Source organism: Carassius gibelio, chromosome A15, assembly GCF_023724105.1.
Source record: "Carassius gibelio isolate Cgi1373 ecotype wild population from Czech Republic chromosome A15, carGib1.2-hapl.c, whole genome shotgun sequence".
NCBI lineage: Eukaryota > Metazoa > Chordata > Actinopteri > Cypriniformes > Cyprinidae > Carassius > Carassius gibelio.
In genome coordinates this window covers 1514209-1536363 of record NC_068385.1, presented here as the reverse complement: position 1 = coordinate 1536363, position 22155 = coordinate 1514209, and the positions used below count along the sequence as shown (strand labels likewise).

Sequence of the window (22155 nt, the reverse complement as noted above, 5' to 3'; positions counted from 1 at the left end):
TATTCATCAAGTCGGGGGAAGTGAGTTTTCGCATCTATCATCTGTCAACGATGTACATGCTCCCCCCAAACCTGCCATTATAGAGTAATTAGATTTCTCTTCGAGCGAAGGGGGGAGGCCCATGGTACACAACACAGTACTGTATTTGTTTTTGTGGAAGGAGAAGAGAAGATATTAAGCTTTTTGTGGAGTTCGATTGTGGAGTTGCAGTTAAAGGAAGTGTTTGCGGTGCCTATTAATGGAAGGACACACTTTGTCGCATGTAAAACTCACACCCTGCGTCCTCGCTTCATCCCGAAGTTATTCACAGAGGCATAAAACATTCCAAGTGCTATTCTCTGCCTGATTGGCAGTGTACAATACCGTGGAGCATCACGGAGGAGCCATTATTGTGGCAACTTTTGATGTTTAAAAATGGCAGTGTTGAATTTAGCTTCACTTTTTTTTTCTCTCACTTCCACTTGGTCAAAGTGAATCATTTGCATGCGCTTAGAGAGAGAATTAGCTGGCGAAGGTAATCAAGCAGCCCTATTCCGCCAGATGGCTTTCTCTATAGACAGTAAATGGGCACTTTTTAACTGCATTTTATTCTGTGTTTCTGCTTCAGATAGCACTGTCATTGGACGTGATCTACCTGGATAATAAACGTAATTTCTGCAGGCTGTTATTAGATAAGACCTTTCCTGCCACTGCATTAAAACGAACAGCCATTCCGGTCTAATTTTCTATGTCAATGCAAACAAAGAAACCAGGTGTGTTTGTTGTACGTGCAGTAATGCTGTGTTTTGTGTCCGACCGTTCCCACTCCACGGAAATTAGGGCGGAATATTTATGTAGATTGCGGCAGGACACCGCCATTGTCGTGCACGGCAGGGACGGGGAGCGTTAAACAAAAAAGACGTCTCTGTGCCCCCCCACCCTTTCTTGGCGGGGACGAGGCCTGTAAAAGGTCTTCATTTGTTCGTTGTTAAAGATCTAATTAGGAAGAAGAGGGGAAACAGGACGGGATGGCAGCTTGTCTAATTAAGAGGTGCGTCCAGGGTTCCCTTTGAACCTCAAGGACGCCCATCTATTAGAGAGGCCCATCAAAAATGGATTCAGCCTAAGTGCGTTTTTGGTTGCTTTCCTTAAATGATTAAAGATGTGTGCACTGGAATGGGCTTTCCCCTCCTCTCCGGGAAGCCAAAATACTTGAAGATTCTGAGCAGACCTCAGGCATTTCCTTCATTTTTGCACAGTTAGCGGGAGAGAGCTTGAACGTCGGGATGCATCTGTGATGCATTTATTCACGTTTGGGAGTGTAGGTACTGGCAGGATGGGGATTTTCATGCTCGTTTCTGTTTACTGTTGTAAGCATCTTTTCAGTGCTTGTGCTTATGAATGTTTCCGGTCTGTTTTGGCAGTCCTTGAAACAGAATACAAAAATAGAAATTTGCAACACACATTTAATTTAGCTTTTTCTTGGAAAGACGCCTGAGAAAGGTATACTACATAGTCAAAAATACGTGGACAGCAAACACCACACCTGTATGTGCTTGTTGAACATTTAATTCCCAAACCATTGGCATTAATGGGGAGTCAGTCCTACCTGACAACTTTTCTCAAAGGTCTTCAATAGGGGTTCAATTTCGGGGTTTGTGTAAGCCAGTCAATTTCCTCCACACCTTATCCTTAAACCATATCCTTATATATTTTGCTTTGGTGTACCTCATTCTACTTTATATGTTTGTGTAAGGAGATTTCAGTTTAATATTTATTTGTCATATTCATTCATTTAGTTAGTTTTACTCATTTTAATCAATGAAAACAACATTTTATTGACCAGTGCCTAATTAAACCAAATATTCTCCAATTTATTTATTTATTCAAGAAAAAAGCTAAATAATACAAATAATACTTAATTCAAAAACAACCTTTGAAAACGGTCCTTGTTTTGAAGACGCAAGGTCCTAAAAAATAGGTTCAGTGAGTTGTTGCGGAAAGAGTATAATCACAATATGACTTCGACATTCTTCGTTAATGAAGACTAAATATTATTATTTATTTTTTTTTACCTTGTTTACGAATATTTTATGTCCAGCTACTTTAGGCCATGTAGTGTATTAGCAATACCAACAAATATTTGGGTCTTTAACAAATGTGTTTTGTGACCAAAAATGCAGCCATTGTTGTTTCTCCATTAGAGCAGACTCGAGGTTTGGGCTGAGGTGAGCAGTCTGTAGATTAGAGGTGGATAATTAATGAGTGATTGGAGAAGGTCAGAGCAGTGCAGTTACAGCCTATGAGAGAATCAGCATTCCTTTCTCTTTTCTTTTATTTATATTTCTTTATCACTCCCTCAACTCTTCTTAAATGTAGGCTGGCATAGACCTCATTTGTTCTGCTGTGTATATCTGAGATCTGAAACTAATTAAAGCAGAGGAAAAGAAAGAAGTATCTCACCAAGGCTGCTCTAATGAGAGCTCTCTGGGCAGACAGGTTGGATGATATAAAACTCTAGCAGAGGGGCTATATTGACTATTTATAAACATTTAGCACAGGTACACTGGAGTTCTGCGACTTCCTTCCATCCCTCTCTTTAACACCTTCCCTCAAGTTCACAGTTTCACGTCTGTAACAACAGCAGGCAGCGCAGGATGGGGTCAACTTAATTACACCCCATCAGCTATGGATAAATTTCAGGTCTTCTTCTGAGCTACAAGGCTACATCTTCTCATATTTATCTGCTTTTCACTCAGAGAGAGTGAACGACTTTAGGTTGGTTATGTAATAGTTGTTTTTCATTTGTATGTAATATTATTAGTATTTAATTTAATTTATATTCATTTGTGTGCAATGGCCCCAAAAAATATTTAGATGCTAATATCATGACAGTTTAAATGTCAGAATATCATTGCATTAGATATGAAATATCAAACAGTGGCATCAAATGGGGATGTTTTTGATGTTGTTGTAGTTGTTTTTCAAAATTACTTTACCAGAAAGTGTTTACATTTTTTTTTTTTCTTAATTTCGAACTTTATAAAACCTGTTTTTTGAGGGAAGTATTTCTCTTCCTTTTGTTTCAAATAAATGCACAATGTGATATATAATGCATTGACATTCTTTTTTTTTTTTTTTGATCTGACCTAACTATCCAAAAACTTTCGTAAGGCCACTGAATGTCCTTTTTACTCAAAATAGTTTTGAGACAAACACACATGTACTCACACACAATAAAATATTTGTATATTTGTAAATATTTTGACATATTAAAGAAATATTTACAACATATTATAAACCCCATAAAGAGGATGATATAAGGTAACACATGCTCTGTGGTTTCGGTTAACAGTGTGTTGACCAAATAACAAGGATATCAGACAGTGGTATTCTAGTCCATTTTCTGCTTGTTGTATTTGTGAATGCTGAATCCAAATTAGCATGTCAAATGATGAGTGTTCCTTTCTCAGAACATTTATTAAGATCATTCAGTTTTTATGTAATCATCAAATAAAGTTCCGTTGTGCTTATTTGATCTGTAATGTGTCAGTATTTCCGTCTGCAGAAAACCCAAGTATTTATAGTAGTATAGTGTTAAAGGTGCTGTAGGGAACTTTTGTAAAAAAATTTTTTTTACATATTTATTAAACCTGTCATTATGTCCTGACAGTAGAATATGAGACAGATAATCTGTGAAAAAAATCAAGCTCCTCTGGCTCCTCCCAGTGGTCCTATTGCCATTTGCAGAAACTCATGCGCTCCCGGTAAGAAACAACCAATCAGAGCTGCGGTCCGTAACTTTGTTTGTGTTCAAAATGTAGAAAAATGAACATAATAAGCGAGTACACCATGAATCCATTTTCCAAACTGTGTTTTTGGCTTGTCCTGAATCACTAGGGTGCACCTATAATAAGTGTTTATATTCAGACTATTTTAGATTGCTTCGGGGGTACCGCGGCGGAGTAACGCAGTACCTTTGTGATTCTTCATAGACATAAACAGAGAGAAGTAGCTCCGGCTACATTGTTCTTCCGCAAGACGCAAGCAGTTCTGTTTATTAACCACTAGAGCGTCAAAAGTTCCCTACTGCAGCTTTAACTGGTGGCCAGGAAGTCTTCACACACTCACCGTCACATTCACACACAGTCAGGAAGGGGGAAACAGCGAGATGTGGCTTTACAAACTCACCATCTATTATCCCAGTGTACACTGCATCATACAACCATACAAATCAGATATTAAGAATTGCCTCATAACATTACTATGCAAAGTCCTATTTCCCCAAATGATGGAGTCCCACCCCTCCTCCTCCTCCTTCCTTCCTCCTCCTCCCCTGTACTGTATCTCCCAGGCTTCCCCGATTACGGTTTCTATTCCTCGCCAAGTGACCAACGGGGGCCCCCCTTCTCCTTTGCGGACTATGGCTCCCTGGGCCCCCAGGCGGCTCAGCTGCTGCAAAGCGAGCATGCCACATCAGCCTGCAACTCCCCTCTCCAGCACCTGGCCAGCCCGGATCAGTATAAGAGCCCAGGTGTGTACCCGCCTCTCCTTCATTCAGTGATTCATTTGATTCATGTGGTTTATTCATCACCCTGCCATTCATTAAAACAAGAAAGAAAGAGAGAGAGAAAGATGAGAAGGGAAAGTGAAGGATTTGCTGCATGTTTAATTGTGGTAGCACTGTCATTTTGCCTGAGGATTTGAGGGAGTGTGTGTATATATATATATATATATATATATATATATATATATATATATATATATACATACATACATATATATACATATATATATGGCTACGTGGGCGCTAATGCATATGTACTGTCGAGATATATCCAATTCGGCTGCGGACACAGTCCCTGTGCAGTTAACCGGGAGATGCGACATATTTGTCCATGCTTGCCAGTTCATATCTCGTGCAGTACTGTACATACTCAGACACGTGTGTGTGTGTGTGTATATATATATATATATATATATATATATATATATATATATATATATATATATATATATATATATAGATATAGATATATATATAGATATATATATAGATATATATATACAGCTCAACTGTCAGCCTGCTGTCATGTGATAAATGATATCCAAACATCCAGCGTCATACATGAGTATAAAATGACAAGCCATTTTTTGGAAGCTGATTGCAGCACATACTGAGATGTGTTGTTAAAGCATCCCCTTTTTTGTTGTATTTTTTGTTTTGTGTGCATTTTCATATACAGTGGCTACAAAATGTTTTTAGACACTATTGAGAAAATGGAGATTCTGTCATCATTTAGTCACCCTCAGGTCATTCCAAACCTGTGTTTAAGGTTCTTCTGTGGAACACAAAAGAAAATACTGAGAAATGTCTCTGTTATGTTTTCTGACTGGGAAAAAAAACATCAACATAAGCTTGAGTAAATGATGATGGAAATTTAATATGTGTGTGAGCTATCCTTTTAACTCACACTTTAAAATAAATTCATGTCTTTGCAGTAGATGCAAAATGACAAACCAAGTGGTGTTTATTGTAAAGAAGGATAACACACTTATTTTCTTTTTTTTTCAAGATAAATATTTCATAAAAATAAGTTGATGAGCATTTTCTGGTTGTCAAATGATACTGGAATAGTTCCATAGAAATTTCAGATTTAAAGAAAAAAAGAAAAATTCCCTTGGTTTGAGATTTTGTTATCTAATGCAAATAAGTTCAGGCATTTTAAATGTGGCTAAAGTTTTAAAATACTATTTGTGGCCACTGGATATATAATTACATAACATAATAAGTGAAAGTGGGAAGTGTGTGTGGATGAAAAAAACTAAATCTTGTTTGAAAGCACATTAAAGGGAAGAATTTTGCTATTCCCAAACTCTTGGCATATTTTTTAATGCTTCATGCTAGTGAACCACAGAACTGATGCTCAGCCCTCTTAAAAACAGTAGTGCTCCACTTTACATTCAGTAGCCTGTAGTTCAAAGGAAGGCAGTCTTGAGTTGAGATCTTGGCAATAAACAGCAAAAAAAAAAAAGGTGCCGTCAGGAGCCATAATAATGACTAATAAACTGGCATGTGTGGATTAGGCATCAACGCCAGCAACCTGAGAGTTTGTGGTTAAGATCTTAGTTAGGGAATGCCAGGGAATGTTGACCGTATTAATGATTGTTGATTATAATGTTTTCTACATTTCTTTCAACCATGTGAGCAGTAGACTTAACCTCCAAGATGTGTCCTTTTTGCAACACTTTCCTTTTCTTCTTTTAAATTAAAGTTTAATTGATTGCATGCTCTAGACACATTGCACATAATAGGAGTTTTTGAAATGAATCCATCATAGATGGTAATGTGTATGAATTCATTTCACAGCAGTATTGAGCTACAAAAACAATTTCCTGATCTGTTAATGAGCACATCCCCATTGATGGCTTCTGGAGATATAAAAGACAATCAACATGTCTTATTACCGCTGGTCTGTTGGGAATACAGCAGTCAGTCACAGCACAGGACCTGATGCTAACCAGGCCTGTCACTTATAGTGTGCTGGTTTCCCCCCCTATTTTAGAAGCTTTTTATTCGTGACAAGGGAAAAGCTCATTCGAGTGTGTAAGCTTTGATCCAGATCGGTCCGAGAACAATTTCAAGACAGGAGTTAGGAGAACTTATGATGCATGTCATCATTTGTCTGACACCCTGCGGTTTTTAGAGCCTTTCATAATGTGTTCGCTCAATTCATATTGACCACTGAAATAATTTTAATCCGTTTTGTTTGTTTGTTTTCAGTAAAAAAAAATTTAAAAGTAAATCTGAGATTAATTTATCTAAAATAAATTTGTTGTTGTTCAAAAATACAGTATATACATGTTGAATTAAGCGTATTTTTAGTTATTTTTATTATTATTATTAAAAATAAATCTCTCAATTGTACTGAAAATAATTATTCTGAAAACATTAATAATGTATTTCAGGATATATTCTCTGGAAATAATTCTCTCGAAAGCATTTTTTATCTTATACATATTTTGTTTGTTTTATATTTTTAAATAGAATTTGCTTTTGAAGTAAATGCTTTTTCTTTTAAAGATGTTTTAATATTTTTACTGGACAACAAGAAAAAAAGATTGATTACTAAATTATTCTATTAATCAATGTAATATTTGACATTCTAGTGGGCAAACAGTTGGCAACAGCCATTTTCCCTTTCACTCAGATCTAGGCGGACATGCATGCTTTTCCATCATCCCTAGAAGAAGCTGATGCTATTTTGAAACACTGACATTTAGAAGTGAGAGCACTGACTGTAGAGCTGCTCACCTGTCCTGTTGTCTGTGTTCTCATTTGTGTGAAAAGCAGAAGGATTGTGTGAGTCTGCCTCGTTCGGTTTACCCACGGTGGCATATTGCCCCCTATCTAACATATTTGCTGTCTTACATGAGCACTGCAGGCTAATATTCCATTCACACAGATATCTTTTACCCTCCTGAGTTTTTTGGAGGCTTCTGCAGTAATAGACTCCCCCCTCAATGGGCGCTGATCTGAAGTCCTCCGTCTGTGGAGGAACTTGATTTAATATTCACTTATTAATGGAAGTGTCATAGAGGGCCGTGTGCAGGAGAAAAATTGAACATGGCACAGCAAGGGGCCTCAAGGTTTCTGAGAGCATTCATTTAATATAATTCATGCATTTGTTTTTATTTACCTTAATTCGCCTCTCAACAGCAATGAAATGGAAGGGTCATCTGCAATTGACATAGCCATATCTCAAGTGGCCTGATATAATTAGGCTAATTGTAATTTCCCCCTCCAGCCCCTCCTTGCTTCTTTTACACATTTGTCAGTATTTCTGCTATGTGGATTTGTGTTTAGGTTCAGAAGTTTCGACTTCGGCAAACAAACTTTGTGGTCAGGATCTCCAAGTTACTTTCGTATTATTTATAATAATAATAATAATAATAATAAATCCTTACATTTATATAGCGCTTCTCTAGGCACTCAAAGCGCTTTACATAGTCAGGAGGTAGCTCCCCATCCACCACCAGTGTGCAGCATCCACCTTTCCACCTGGATTATTCGATGGCAGCCATATTATATAAACGTATATTGCAACATCATTAATTAGAATAGCTTCTGTCACTTACATCTGCGAGGGTTAAACGCTCACACTTTATTTTAAGGTCAAATTCTCACTATTAACAAACCATTAACTACAACATTTGCCTCAATAAACTCCCAGTTTGCTGATTTTAATAGTTAGTAAGGTATTTGTTAGGTTTAGGTATTGAGTAGAATTAGGGATGTAGAAATATGGTCATGCAGAATATGTGCTTTATAAGTGCTAATAAACAGCCTATATGTTTATAATAATAAGCTCCTAGTTAATAGTAAGAATTGGTCTCTATACTAATGTGTTACTGGTTAAACTATCGTTCTTACAGTTTGACTTAAAATGTGTTTTGTGTTGTATTTCCTAGCAAACTGACCCAGCAGCATTTTATTTATTCACTAAAGTCCAGTTTAACTCGCAATTTGTGCTTGGTGTGTGTTTAATTTCATCTTCCGGGCTTCATCTTCAACAGTTTCTGCTTTCAGACTCAAATGTAGCTTCGGCAAAAGTAAAGTCACGCTCGCAGTAGAGTGGAAACTCCATGATTCAGTCTTCAACGAGTTTTACCCAAGACACCCTCACCAATTTTTTGGTTTCCAGGTGGCTGCTAGGCCTGATAGCCCCCTGACATTAACTGCCAGATAATCACCGGCATATATATTTAAAAAAAAAAAAAATTGAGGAGGAGGAGAGAGACCACTTTCTCAATGACAGGTGTTGATTAGATAGGGGGTGTTGTGGCAAAATCCCTTGTGCAATTTTCAGAAAGGGACTGGAAAACCGGCAGTCAAATTTGAAGGAGGATGGGTTTAGAGCACTTGATATGAAATTGGGGGAAAAGGAGTGTACGGGAGCAGAGAGAGGGTGAGGTTATGATAATGAAAGGAACCTGCAAGGAAGCAATTCATTCTCACTCACACATTTAAACATCACAAATTCCCTCAAGAGGTAAAAAAATAGATAAAATCTCTCCATCACACATCAGTCCAGCTCACCTAAAACATAGTATGCATGCCATGTGAATGCTGGCAAGATGTGTCCGTCACACATAAGTGTACTTTCATCTGCATGAATGATGATATGTTTTGCTGCAGTAGTCGCTAGCTTGAGGTATCGCTGACTAGCTATGCAAAATGTGTGTGTATGTTTATGTGCAAGAATTTAAGACCAGCTTCTTTATTTTTCATTTCGTACCTTTTGGATGAATCATAAAGACAACATTAGGCCACTATTTTTAAAACACCTTAGGAAGTATAGACATACACACACAACTTCCTTTCAAAACATGACTTTTTTTTGCTTATAGTGCATGCTTGTGCTAAGCTTGTTTGTAGTACTACACACCAGCAGTCCTGACTAGCAACCCTGCTCACTTTACTGTTGGCATTGCCACTTCTCCGGCAGGCACCAACCCGCCCCGACCTGGAGCCTTTCATGGAGCCAGCAGTCCCGGGCCAGTGGCTGATCTGTATGGCCCCACCAGCCAGGACTCCGGCGTGGGCAACTACATAAGCGCTGCTAGTCCCCAGCCCGGCTCCGGCTTCGGACACAGCATTGCTGTAAGTACCCTATCCACCTCCATCATTGTTGCTCTGCTCTGTCCCACATAATGCATTCACCAGCCTGCCCGAGTTGGGGCTTTTAGACTCATGTGCTCTTGCTGCTATTTGTAGTTTTCTTTGCTATAGTTTGAGGGAAAAAAAGACTAGATTGACAGCTCCTTTGGAAAGGGAGATATTGGCTTTATAAAATTCCTAGTAGAATAAATTATGTTGACATTTAAGCTATTTGAATATGTTTAAATATCAAGAATAACATAGATTTTATATCGTATAATATTAATATCAGTATTATAGCGTATTTGCACTTCATGTCAGATTTATTTTAGCCCCCTATTCAATTAATTCAATTAATTGGGTAATAGTGCAAATACGTCCACAAAATAGTGCTTAATACAATTTGCATGGCACAATTCACCATTTTGCTGTCTTAAATGTAGCATAAAAAAATGCTTTGAAACATCTAAGTAATAACAATTACCAAGAAACAGTAAGTAACAAACACATTGACATTTCGAAATATAAAGACTGAACTAGTATTTTCTGGTAAAACATACTCTAATCTTTATTTATAACTACGAAAATAAAACATTTTTACTGTAAACCTAACTTGATCCATGCACCATACAAAATAAAATTCTATTTAAATAGAATCTTGCCGTCATTTGCGTATAAATGAGGCATGTTTGTACAAAAAGAATGACACTTTTTTTTGCACTGCAGTACCTTTTACAAAAGTGGTGAAACTATTTAATGAATTCCCTCTGAAAAATTATCTAGCTAATAAATTAATTAGCTAATTAAAATAGTTCAAATTAAGTTTGTTCTCAAGGAATAAATAATTCTAACACGACTAATAGGACTAAAAGAATGTGTGATATGCAGGTATGTGAAATCAAAAAAGCAAATATATGTGACAAAAGTAAAATCATCTCAGATGAATTAGGTTGCAGTGGGTCCAAAGGTGTGATAGATGTGCATGTTTTACTCATACTAATTATCAGGAATAATGCTATAAAAATGTCTCCCTTTTAAATCTGAAAATGTGAAATCATGGTCTCATTAGTGCTAAGCAGGTGCCCAGGCAAATAGCTCACGTTAGATAGCGTCGGTTTTAGCATTGCTAACATTTCTGCATTCCCACCAGCATTCCTCTTCTCTGTCAGCTTCAGGATAACAAACTGTGAACTTGTACCGGCTGTCAGCAGCAGTGTGATGTGTCAGTGTGCTTTTGTTCATGTGCCAGCCCGGAGGACAGAAATCTCACAATTAGTTATTCTCTCATTTTCAACCCTGTATTTTGTTTCCCACACACAATGGCTTTTTTATTTTTCAAGCAGATGATGGGCAGCCTTTGAAAGGTCCCCCACACAAAGTGCATATGTTTAATCAATAAGGCGATAATCAACTCTTATGAGAAACCCTGTCATAAGAATATGTTGTCTTGCCCTCTGAAGCCATAGACATTCATTATTCCTTCCGTGCGTTATAGTTTTTAATGGAGTAGGAGTTGGCGGAAGAGAAAAGGAGCAGGGCCGCATTAAATCACAAACTGCTGAGGGAATTACCGGCTCCAGCCATTTTTTTAACCATCGTCCAGATCTGCTGAAAAAATGAATAAGAGCCTTTGTATGTGAGGACACAGTTTATTGCCTATCTGCAAACACCTCTTATTCATTCTGCTTTCAATGCCCCTCCAATCTATTGTTTGTGAGGAAAAGCAAATTCTCTCTCTCTCTCTCACTCTCTCTCTCTCTCTCTTGCCCTTAAGTACAGTTTGCAAAACAGACCGGGCACTCATTAAATCTAAATGGGAATTTAAGAATAACAATGTCACCTTGCGCTTGACTTTCAGATGGAGTTTTTCTAACCTAAATAGAGTCAAATTTAGGTTGGCCTCAAACCCTCAGAACATCTCACAAGTGATTGACAGTGTTCTAGAGGAAGAAAGACTTTTTTTCTTGAGCTGTCTGACATGAACTGCTGTTTCTGTTAGCCTCAGAAGCGTCCTCACAAACTGAAAAGCTTTTTTACTAAAGATTTCTTTCTATAAATGTATCCACCATTTTCCTACGCCCCATGACGCTTTGCTCAACTTATGGGAGAAACGTCTGTTAAACTGTAAACAGTCAGTCTGGGAACAAAATAATAAGCATTTTCTTCTAACTGCGTACAATAAGGAGACATTATTCTACTCACCCTTCAACCACTGAACATTAAAAGGACATTTCAAATTGTTAAAGCATTAAAAATGACTTCCAAAAGACCAAGAATAACCCCAAAATCTTGATTATTGCAGTAGTATTACAGACATGTTAAATATCACTGTGGATATATATGTCTATATGTTGCCTTTATCAGACATGTACATCAACATTGGGTGATAATATTTCAATTATTTCTATCATTTCAACAGATTACAAATATCATAATTACCTGCTTTAGAACGATTCCAGTAAACACTGCTAACAGGGATTAGAACCGCAAAGAGGAGACAATTATATTTAAAGCATCCTTGTGAAAACAAACTTGGAAAGAGACTTTAGGATTTGGGGGCAGAAAAATGAGAGATTCTTCGTGCATTCCAGTGAATAATTCATGGGATGTATCGTAAATTAAAAACGGGTGCCACAAATGCACAGTTTTCTTTTTTCACACTGTTAACAGCTGAATACAAGGGAAGAAAGAACATAACCAGGAGGATAAAAATTGTAAAGAGCTCTCACCATAGATATTCTTCTTATGTCACATTAAAATACTAAGCGTTAAGTTATTCGTCTGAAAATAGAACATGTAGGAAAATGTACAACTCATTCAGCCGAACAGACAGATAAGGATAAGGATCATTTGTAGTGCAGCTTTATGATTTGAAATGATATGCTACAGTCTTTTCGAGTGTAACTTCCCCAAACCTGAAGTGTCTTCCATAATTAAAAATGCACTAGGCTTGTTAGAAAAAAGGTGGACACATCTGGCCAATGTTTAGATTCCTCAGTGTTCGGACCGGAGCCTGACACACATGAAGTTCACAGTTTTCCTGCTCAGATTGAGGCTTCTGTGTGACTTCTGACAGCATATGTCTCTCGCTTATGTTTCCTGCATGAATTGTGATTCCAGATGAATTCATTAATGTTGTTATTGTTGGCATGAATGTAAATGATTCTATGCAATTACTTGATCTTTGTTGGGAAAAAAAATCAAATAAGTTTTCTCTTACAACAGCATACTTTCCATTCTCTTGTTCTTTGAAATTTGCGTATTTCTTTTCATTGTTTGGCAGTAAAAGATTTAAATGGGGAGCAAGAGTAAATGTAAGACCTTTTAGTTGTTGTTGTTTTTTTTTTGCTCTTTTCCTGAAGATTTTTAGCCTCAATTAACCTCATATCTACGATGTCCAGCAATTAAATATAAAAGTTAATTGAGATTGATTGAGAATGTTCAATAATGAGTACATATTTGCTGCATAATTTGAAATGATGTTATGTGAATAATTATAGTTTATGTAACTGACAGTCTACTGTTATTCTGTAATCTATATTATGTTTTAGTATGATTTTTTTCAATTGGTTAAAAAAACATCAGCGCTAAAGAAGAGATATTTGTTTAAAGGGATAATCAGGTTTTAAGGGTAAATAAGGTACAAAGGTGAACCACTTCAGTGGCACTAGTAGTTTGCAAAAACAGGAAATAATTATTGTAACGTTACAGTCATGCTGTCTTTAAAAGTCTGACAAAGGTCACATAGACAAAACATGATACAAGTCATTCAGATGTTAAACTCTGGGCACAATTGAGTGTAATGTGCATTAAGTTATGACCTATTAGATTTACTGAGTGTTACAGTTATTCTTGCTCTCCCCTGCTGTTCAACTAGATCAGACTGAGGAAAGGATGTGGACTGATCTTTAAAGATGATAGATAACATTCATTCATGCTAGCAACACATGCAATGATTGAAATGACTTCCGAGTGATAGACAGATTAGCCTTTTCACTCAGAATGCATACTGACACCATTACTAACTGTACACTTTTAGGGTCCTTTGATTGCCACAGCTTTTACAAATGGATACCATTGAAACCTAACAGGTGGTTGGTTGCCATCTCACTTGAGGTAGATACCCTGTACCATTTATGAAATATATATATATTTTTTCCAAAATGTTGTATCTGTTCACTACTATCTTCCTGTTCCATCTGCCCATTCATTTTGATTCCCTCTCAGATGAGTTTACGTTGAATCTGTGTAGTGGTTTTTTTTTTCCCTCATCAACACCATAGGCTTTTACAGGGCTTTTATAAATTAGACAAGGACATTTAAACTTCATATGCAACAACCTGGTTTTTAGAAATCTATTTTATTATTTATTCCGCATTTTGAAGCCCTTTGAAAGCCTTGAAAAGTGTTTCCTGCTTCGCCAACACCGTAAGTGTGGCAGCTACATGTTTGCCCCATTACTTTTTATCACTAGTTCCTCCTTTATCCTCCACCTGCCTGTCTGTCATTCGACTGTTCCTTTTAATGCATGATGTCTGCGAGCGGGTCTACTCAAAACTGTGGAGTTGCTTTCTTTCACTGCCGTAGTTGGATTGCGACAGCCGTGGCACTGCGCTCCCAACACACATCGCCTCGTATCCTCTATGAAGTGCTGTATTTGGATATTATGCACAGGTGTTGCGGCTTTGATTAGCGTGCACCTGGAAGCGAGCCCTCTTTGCTGAGAATCTGTTGACTTAGGTGCCATCTGATGTAATTCATCGGGTTTTTTGGATAAGGCGCTGTTTCCGTAATCACTGTGCTTCTATAGCTAGGTCTTAAGGACTTAAAGGTGATTTTTGAGTATATGCTGAAATGCCAGATATGGCTAAATCGGAGATGACTCGCTTATTTAAATACGGTGTGTGTGGATAAGTGGATCCGCATTTATTCAGTCAAAATCCGTCCCCTATACTTAGCTAATATTTGCACCCAGACTGTTTTTTTTTTTTTTTTCTATTGCGGTGATGCATCAAGTGCGATTACGCCAGACTCTGTGGCTCCATGGCATTTACCTGTGACCTGTCGTCTGGATAAGAGGCCTGCGGACTGCGGTTTGTCACCCATAATCTTCCTAAAGAGCTTCTCATTTTGTCCTCAAGGCAAAACGGATGATTGATTTAATGAGAAGGTAGAATCTCTCCATCTGTACGGATTCTCCAAACGTTTGATTGAAGCGCACATTAGCAGTCAGAGAAAGCAACAGCAGCAGAGAGATATTGCAGAAGCGGGTTCTTAACTTGTCATTTCCTGGTTGGATGGACATCCGAAGAGTTTTTGCATGCTTGAAACACTAACATCTGTTTTGTGTCGATGCCTGAACCCCGTGCAGATAAGTTGGGTTCACATAAAAGTGCCAATGTGTTCTGTATCTGAGCCTAAACGACCAAAGCTTGTAATAAAAAGATGCTGACGGTGGAGTGATTCTGACGATATAACATGTTTACTTCAATTTAAAGCTGTCAGACAGACTGAATCAATACATGGTTTACTAGATTTTCTGTGTATGGTTAGAAGCTTCAATTCCAAAGTCTATATGTACTATTAAAAACATTAGTTTTATTGTAAAAACAAAAACAAAGCACAATTGTATTTGAAATTCACAAATTCACACTTGTACAAAATGTTAGAGATTTATAAAGCACTGAAAGTTTAGAAACATTTGCTAATTTTTTGTTAATATTTTCCTTGTTTTAGATTAATACTAAATCAAAGACAACATTGATTGCTTTTAAATAGCATTGGAGTTGTTCATTTATATGCTTGACACTTTCCAGCCCAACTCACCCATTAAAAAAATAAATGAATAGTTACATTTTAAACAAATAAATAAGATTTTGAAATTAAAATCCGTTTTCTTATAAAAAATATTAGTTTTGAAAAAAAATAATAATAATAGGAATGCATACACAATTTATACTACTGTTCAAATGTGGGATTTTTTTTTAAACATAACTTTTTTTTTTTGTAAACTCTCTTATGCTCACCAAGCCTGCATTAATTTGATCAAAATAGAGTTATAACGGTAATATCGTAAAATACATAAGTTAAAAGAAATGTTTTTAGAGTTAATTTATTTTCAAATGTGATTTATTCCTGTGATGTCAAAGCTGAACTTTCAGCATCATTACTCCAGTCTTCACATGATCCTACAGAAATCATTCTAATATGCTGATTTAAGGCTCAAGAAACATTTATTTTTATTACTATTATCAATTTTTTAAAAATATTTTTTTTTAGGATTATTTAATGTAAGGTAAGGTTAAAAAATATATTTCAAATTTAAATATTTTGTGGAATTATAAATGTCTCCACTTTTTCCTGCATAAAATCTAACTGACGCCAAGCTTTTGAACAGTAGTGTATTTGAAAACAAACTGATTTGAAGTTAATGAGACATTTGGTGGTCAGTCTTGTGGCTGGTAGTGTCAGGGTTCATGGAGTTAAGGTTATGATGTCACCAGCAAGGCTCAGATGCAGCACATTTTACACACACTACTGAAAGTACAGTACGTGCCAGTTTTGAACAACTTCTCTGTTTGTTTCAGCAGAGTTTAACAGGAGGCCCGGGGAAGACTGGCCGGAGTTTCTAATTGGTTCTGTGTACAGGTAAAGGCCATTAAACTTCAAGCACTACAGCGCTGAATGGGAATCTAAAGCTGAGATGGCGCCACACGAAGAACAAACCGAAATGTCAGAATCATCTCAGAAAGAAGAAGAAAAAAATCAACAACTAAACAATCTGCTGTACTATACTCAAAACCTGGCTTTTGAATATTTTATCCTAGTGTAGCCCTGACCTTAAATGAGGATTATATATTTTTTCCTTTATTGTTTTTCCTTTTAGAAGCGTTTTTATTTCTCTCCATCTTTTTATTGTGTACACGTTGAATCAACCAACGTTTATTTGAGTTTCTAGATGTTCTTTGTTGTTCTTGAATGTTCTCTGATGAGAGCGACTATGTAAACATAAAATGTTTTAGTTTTTTTGTTTTTTTGAGGTAGTGATATTCCAATAGCAGTGTCATTTCACAGCCCTCGTCTATCACATTTCCCGGAAGAAACCGGATTGAAAGGTGACATTTTTTAATTCAAGCCTAAACCGCAATGAGTTGGGTAACTCAAAAAAAAAAAAATCTTAGTAGCTCTGTTCTATGTTTATTGTGATGTCTTGTTAACCATGATTACCTATTTTGGGCAATAAGAGGACTACAATATTTTCACAGTCCTTTTTTATAAATGTCATTTTTGTTGTCGATGAAAACAAAAAAAAAGAGAGAAAAAGTTTTCCTTTTAATACTTTGTGAAATGAGATTTAAAAAGAAAAGAATTCTGAAACTGTATATATTATTCTATTCACTGCATCAAACTGTTTCTGAGAGAGAACCATATTTTTGTGATGGTGTCATAGAGGTTGTATTGTGCGCAAGCTGAAATATGTCAGTGCAAGATTATCTTCGAGACTCAGTGCAGTAACTGAGGTCCATCTGTAGCACAAAGGCCATGATTTACCCCAGTACGGACGAAACTCAATCAAACACTGTTGGCTCGCTTTGTAAATACCGTCGGCTTTACAACTGTGCAGGTGTAATACCAGCATATGGATTAGATAGTGCGTTCAAATGTGCACAGCTTACAAAAAGAATATACTTTAAATCAGCATTGTAACAAAAGAAAACAAATCACCACAAAATCCAAAGCACACATGATTGTGATTTCAAACAGTGTCCAGACATTTCATGGTAGCATTTCATTTCGCGTTCTAGTATGAGCTTCTTTTTCCTGACGAGTGTCCATGTGTTTTGAGATTTTTACGCGGAACGATTCGAATAAAAAAGGCAATATTTCCAAACGTTTTGAAATTGCTCTACGATTAGGAAAAACACATCTTTTCTACCATTACCTCATTCCTGTGAGAATTACTTTAAAGGAGATTACAAATTAATTTATTTTAGCCTGAGACAGATATTGAAAAAGATATTAAAGTGTTGTTTTGAAATGAAACAAATCATTGCACTGTGAGAGAGAATTTATCATTTTCTATTTGCACATGTGAACTGAGAGTCTCTAACATGGGTCATGTGAAGGAGCGATGTGGGATAACACTTACGAATCTGGAGTCTTGGCTTGCTTTGATTCAAAGACTGTACTTTTAAATAATCTCTTTCCAGGGATTTTATTCTAGAATATGAGAGATGACAGATGAGTTTATTGGTAGCAATAGTTCATTTCCTCAGAAACACTGAAACTGATTGAAACCAGTAGCTGCTACACACATTTGTTGTACATGTGGGGACTGGATTTGATGAGACACAAATGGCATTTAGAAATATGAATTGACTGATGTATGCTGTTATTTGGTCTTGTTTGAAATGTTTTGTTTTTCTTTATTTAATGGTTTTGTTGTTTTTTGGTTCATTTGACTAAACTAACAGGTGAGGCGGAATGCTGGATTCCTTCTCAAGAAGGAGACATGATAAAAGTAATACGATTAAAAAATATATATAATAATAAGACAAGAAGAACTTTGTGCTAACTGTTTGAGCTGTTTAAAAAAAAAAGACAAATGTGCAAAAAAAAAAAAAAAAAAAAAAGAAAGAAAGAAAAATTATCCCTAACATGTTTTGAATTTAAATAGGGATGGATTTTTATCAATATTTTTGTGGATGTTAATGATTATACTAAATATAACAATGACAATAATACAGGTATTATGTACTGTATTTATCAATTGTTTCTTTTCATTCCCTGTCACTTCATTCAGAAATTTTATTTTGATCATTGTATTTCAGTAGTGTTAAAAAAAACGAAAAAAAAAAAAAAAAAAAAAGATTATGACTTTAGCTTGTAAAAGAGTGCTGTCTTGATACCAGTGTAGTGGTCTATACACTTCTTGGTTGGTATTTTTCACAGTCCCCCCCCCCCCCCCACTCTCCTTTTGTCGTTTTGCCCTTCTCTATATCTCACTCTCTCTTTAGTGAGTAGTTGTAGGTGTTATGTACTTAATGTTAAGATGTAGAGGTATTCATTAGCAATTTTAGGACCTGTAAGGATAGAACTTTCTCTTTATAATCATTTAAAGACAAAAAGAAAAAAAAATACTGAGCATTATTTTCATAGTAATTTTCCTTTCTTTTTTTTTTCTCTCTCCTTTTTTTATTCCACTGTTTTGCTGGTCTCATATGGTTTCAACTAACCAAAGCTCTCGCTGATGAAATCTAGGAGAAAGAAATTGCTGTATGACAGAATTGTAATCAAGGCATTAATTGGATCCCCACCCTTGAATGTTTTAAAAGGGGTGTGCCATACTACCTTAAATGCTAACGCTAGATATGCAAAACCGTTTTACTTTAATTCTTTTTTAAGAAGGACACGAGCTATGATTATTTTATTACGTGAATGAAAATTCATAAATATTTTTTTAGTAGGTTCTAACAAAGCAATGATGATGATATAGCCTAATCATTATAGATCTGGATAAAACTGTTATAGGTTTTTGATATCTATACTCATTAAAAAAATCCCAGTGGCCTACAGCGCTGTTTTTCTTTTTATGCCTAGATTAGTTTAGTTTTGAGTCACCCGTAACTCACAATATGATTGTTTTTGTACATTTTAATTGCATTGCCAGCTTTTCATTTTAATTCAGCATCTATTCAGAATTGTCTGTTCTGATGTCTCGCTAATTAGCTTGACTTTAGTGTAAATCCAGTGTCACTCTGAATCTGTATTCCTGAATCACATCTGTTCTCAGGGATATCAAACATGAGCCAATGTACCATCTTCACTGGGGAGATTATGTTACTAGAGCTACGATCAGCACAGCACAACTTTTAATGAAAGGTGGTTTCTAACTGAAGTATATTCAATACATTTGAGCTAAAGCGATAGGTGCTGTCGGGACGAACCGTGCACAGCATTTTCTTACTGAAGACATCTTTTTAAACCGCAAACACTATGTGGTTTGTTGTTCTTAGATCCATTTAGGTCTTGGTACAAATTTAGATGGTCTGCACTTAAACATCTGAAGGCAAATGTTTTAACAGCAGATGAAGCACATTTCCCTTCTGCTGTCAAATAAGTGCGTGATTCGGTGACTCTTGATTAAAATGAAGTCTGGCAACCCTTTTAGACTTTAAAAGTCTTTTCCATTCGCATCGGTTAGCTTACCCAGTTTTTTTTTTTATTCCCGTAATTTGATCTCGTAGCTTGGACTTTAAGGTAGCATGGCTCTGTTATCACCATTTTGTTTTCCATGGACAGCAGTTTACAGCGGATGAATGTTACACATCTTGCTAGACTAGTTAAATCATTGGAAAATTGTTGGTTGAAAAAAAAAAAAAAATTGACCTGGAAGGTGTTGGGTGATTTTGGGAGTGAACTACCGTATCCATTTAAACTTGAATTTTGCGGCAAGTGCTAGGCAATGGCCAAAACGATCATCCCACTAATAAAGCAGCAAAACGTTCTACACTGTAATGTCTAATGTACAGTATACTTATATATGTATAGTGTATATATATATATATCTCTCTCTCTCTTTGTTAAATTGTTGAAACTGCCTCATGACTCATCATCGTAGGTGAACTAATGCTAGTCCACATTGTTTGTTTCTCTGGCTGTTAAATCATGTGTTGTGTAAGAGCTGCAGCAGATGTACCAGGAGGCTCTGTAGTAGTTTAGCTGCAGAATGTGTCGTGTAAACCTGACAAGGACGTGTAGCTTAATGGGGTCAATATGGTCAAATTTTTGACACTTGGACTCCCATTTTCTCCTGAGGCTTCGGCCTCGCTGATTGCCTTGCCCATTCCTAACACTTGCCCATTTTTTAATGTTAACGGACTTTTTACCGCGAGAACTGACTGAACGGACTGACGTCTGAAAGCATCTTTCAGGTCTTCTTGTATGGCTTGCTCAAGCCCTGTTGTAAAATAAACTAAAGTGGATGGGGGTCTCTCACATCTCAGATGTGGAAAGTATAATTTTATATTTGTATTTTCAAATAATAATGATAATAATAATAAAAAATGTTTGTGAAAGGTTTCCATCCTCTACTGTGGTCCAGAAATCAATGTGTTTGTCTGGAAAAGATTCAAAAAACAATAATAAAAATTATAAAAATAAAAATAATAAAAGAGTTTTTGAACCATTTCACTCATGGTTTTTATTTTCAACTTTTTTCAAGCAGTTGATTTGTGATTCAAAAGAAGTGAATATTCCTGCAAAAGATTGTATGCCAGAACATGCACAACAATTAAAATGCACAAAGTTGAATACAGAGCCCAACAGCTCTTGTGTAAGTTTGTTTTCATTCTCACATTTGTTTACATCTGTAAATTTGATTCAGACTGGTTAAAGGCTACACACATAGTGAGATATATATTAAATAATTGTAGAAATATATCATTAGAGAAATGCTTTTCCACTAGTGCAAGAGAGAATATAGTATGGGTTGTGTCAAACAATTTGATTGATGAGGGTCATAAAAGCCATCTGTTCTGGACACCTGTTTGTACACCCCCTCCCCTCGCTGTACACCCCGGTGACCTAGATATGAACTTACGACCCTAAGAAGGAATTTCGTTGAGGGAGGGTGAAAATGTGTTGGATTCTATGTGCTTTTTTTTTTTTTTTTTAAACTGTGGAAAGGGATGAAATCATGAAAATGGTATAAGGGAAGTTTTTATTAAGGTTTTAAGTACACAGTGCATTTCAAGAAAAAAGGTTATAACACAAACAAAATGGGAACGATGTAATGATTGTTTTCGTAGTTGGAAAAGTGTAAAACATTGTTAAAGTTGTAACAAATAAAAAAGAAAAAAAAAATAGGTTACTGGTTATTTATCTAAAACAACTAAACAAGTCAAAACCATCAGATGTGTTTTCTTTAAGCAACACGTGAAAAAGATGTGAGAGCTTGTAAAAATTTAAAAAGGTGTTTTGTTACCAGCTAGAAAAGAAAGCATTTAGCATTTGTACCTTACCTCAAACTGAAAAAGAAATGAATGTAAAGCGGCGATACAAACCAGAAAACTTGGTGTTTGTCATAATGTGAGAAAAAGTTCAAACAAAAGAAAAAAGATGGTAGGCATTACGCGGATCAAAAATAAAATCCATCAGACAAGATACTTCGAATCAAATCTATGTTGTACTTTACCACTACCTATAACTTTAAAAATCTAGACTATTACTGACAGAGAGTTAGACGAAAGAAAAAAAGATCTCACAGCAAAGTGTCAAGGCATCTCCGTTGAGCGATACTGACAGCACCGCAGACACACTTAGAATGAGGCTCGGGGAATGCTCCGGAAAAAAACCACGCCTCCTGCGCTAGAGACTGCCCCGCTGTAGACTGATAACAGCATCAAATAGATTTAAATGTTAAAATAATTAAACTAAGTAGTTTTTAATAAATAGACATCAGGCCTTAATTAGTGAAAACTTTAAATCCGTTTAAACATAAGATCAATTTGTAC

General features: G+C 36.2%; 1 protein-coding gene across 7 annotated transcripts in view; it reads left to right on the top strand.

Annotated features, from left to right (window-relative positions):
* Positions 1-20833, top strand: part of LOC128028917 (RNA-binding protein Musashi homolog 2-like) — a 234461-nt gene extending 213628 nt beyond the window's left edge. For 3 of the 7 annotated variants that reach the window (XM_052616250.1, XM_052616254.1, XM_052616253.1), the window contains 4 exons: positions 4334-4513; positions 9489-9643; positions 13680-13756; positions 16231-20833. In XM_052616250.1, coding sequence (XP_052472210.1) covers positions 4334-4513; positions 9489-9643; positions 13680-13721 — 377 coding nt within the window. In that variant the 3' untranslated portion in view covers positions 13722-13756; positions 16231-20833. Of the gene's footprint in view, positions 1-4333; positions 4514-9488; positions 9644-13679; positions 13757-16227 lie in introns of all 7 variants that reach the window. The other 4 variants (XM_052616256.1, XM_052616255.1, XM_052616252.1 and 1 more) reach the window with 3 other exon arrangements.
* The last annotated feature ends 1322 nt before the right edge of the window (positions 20834-22155 follow it).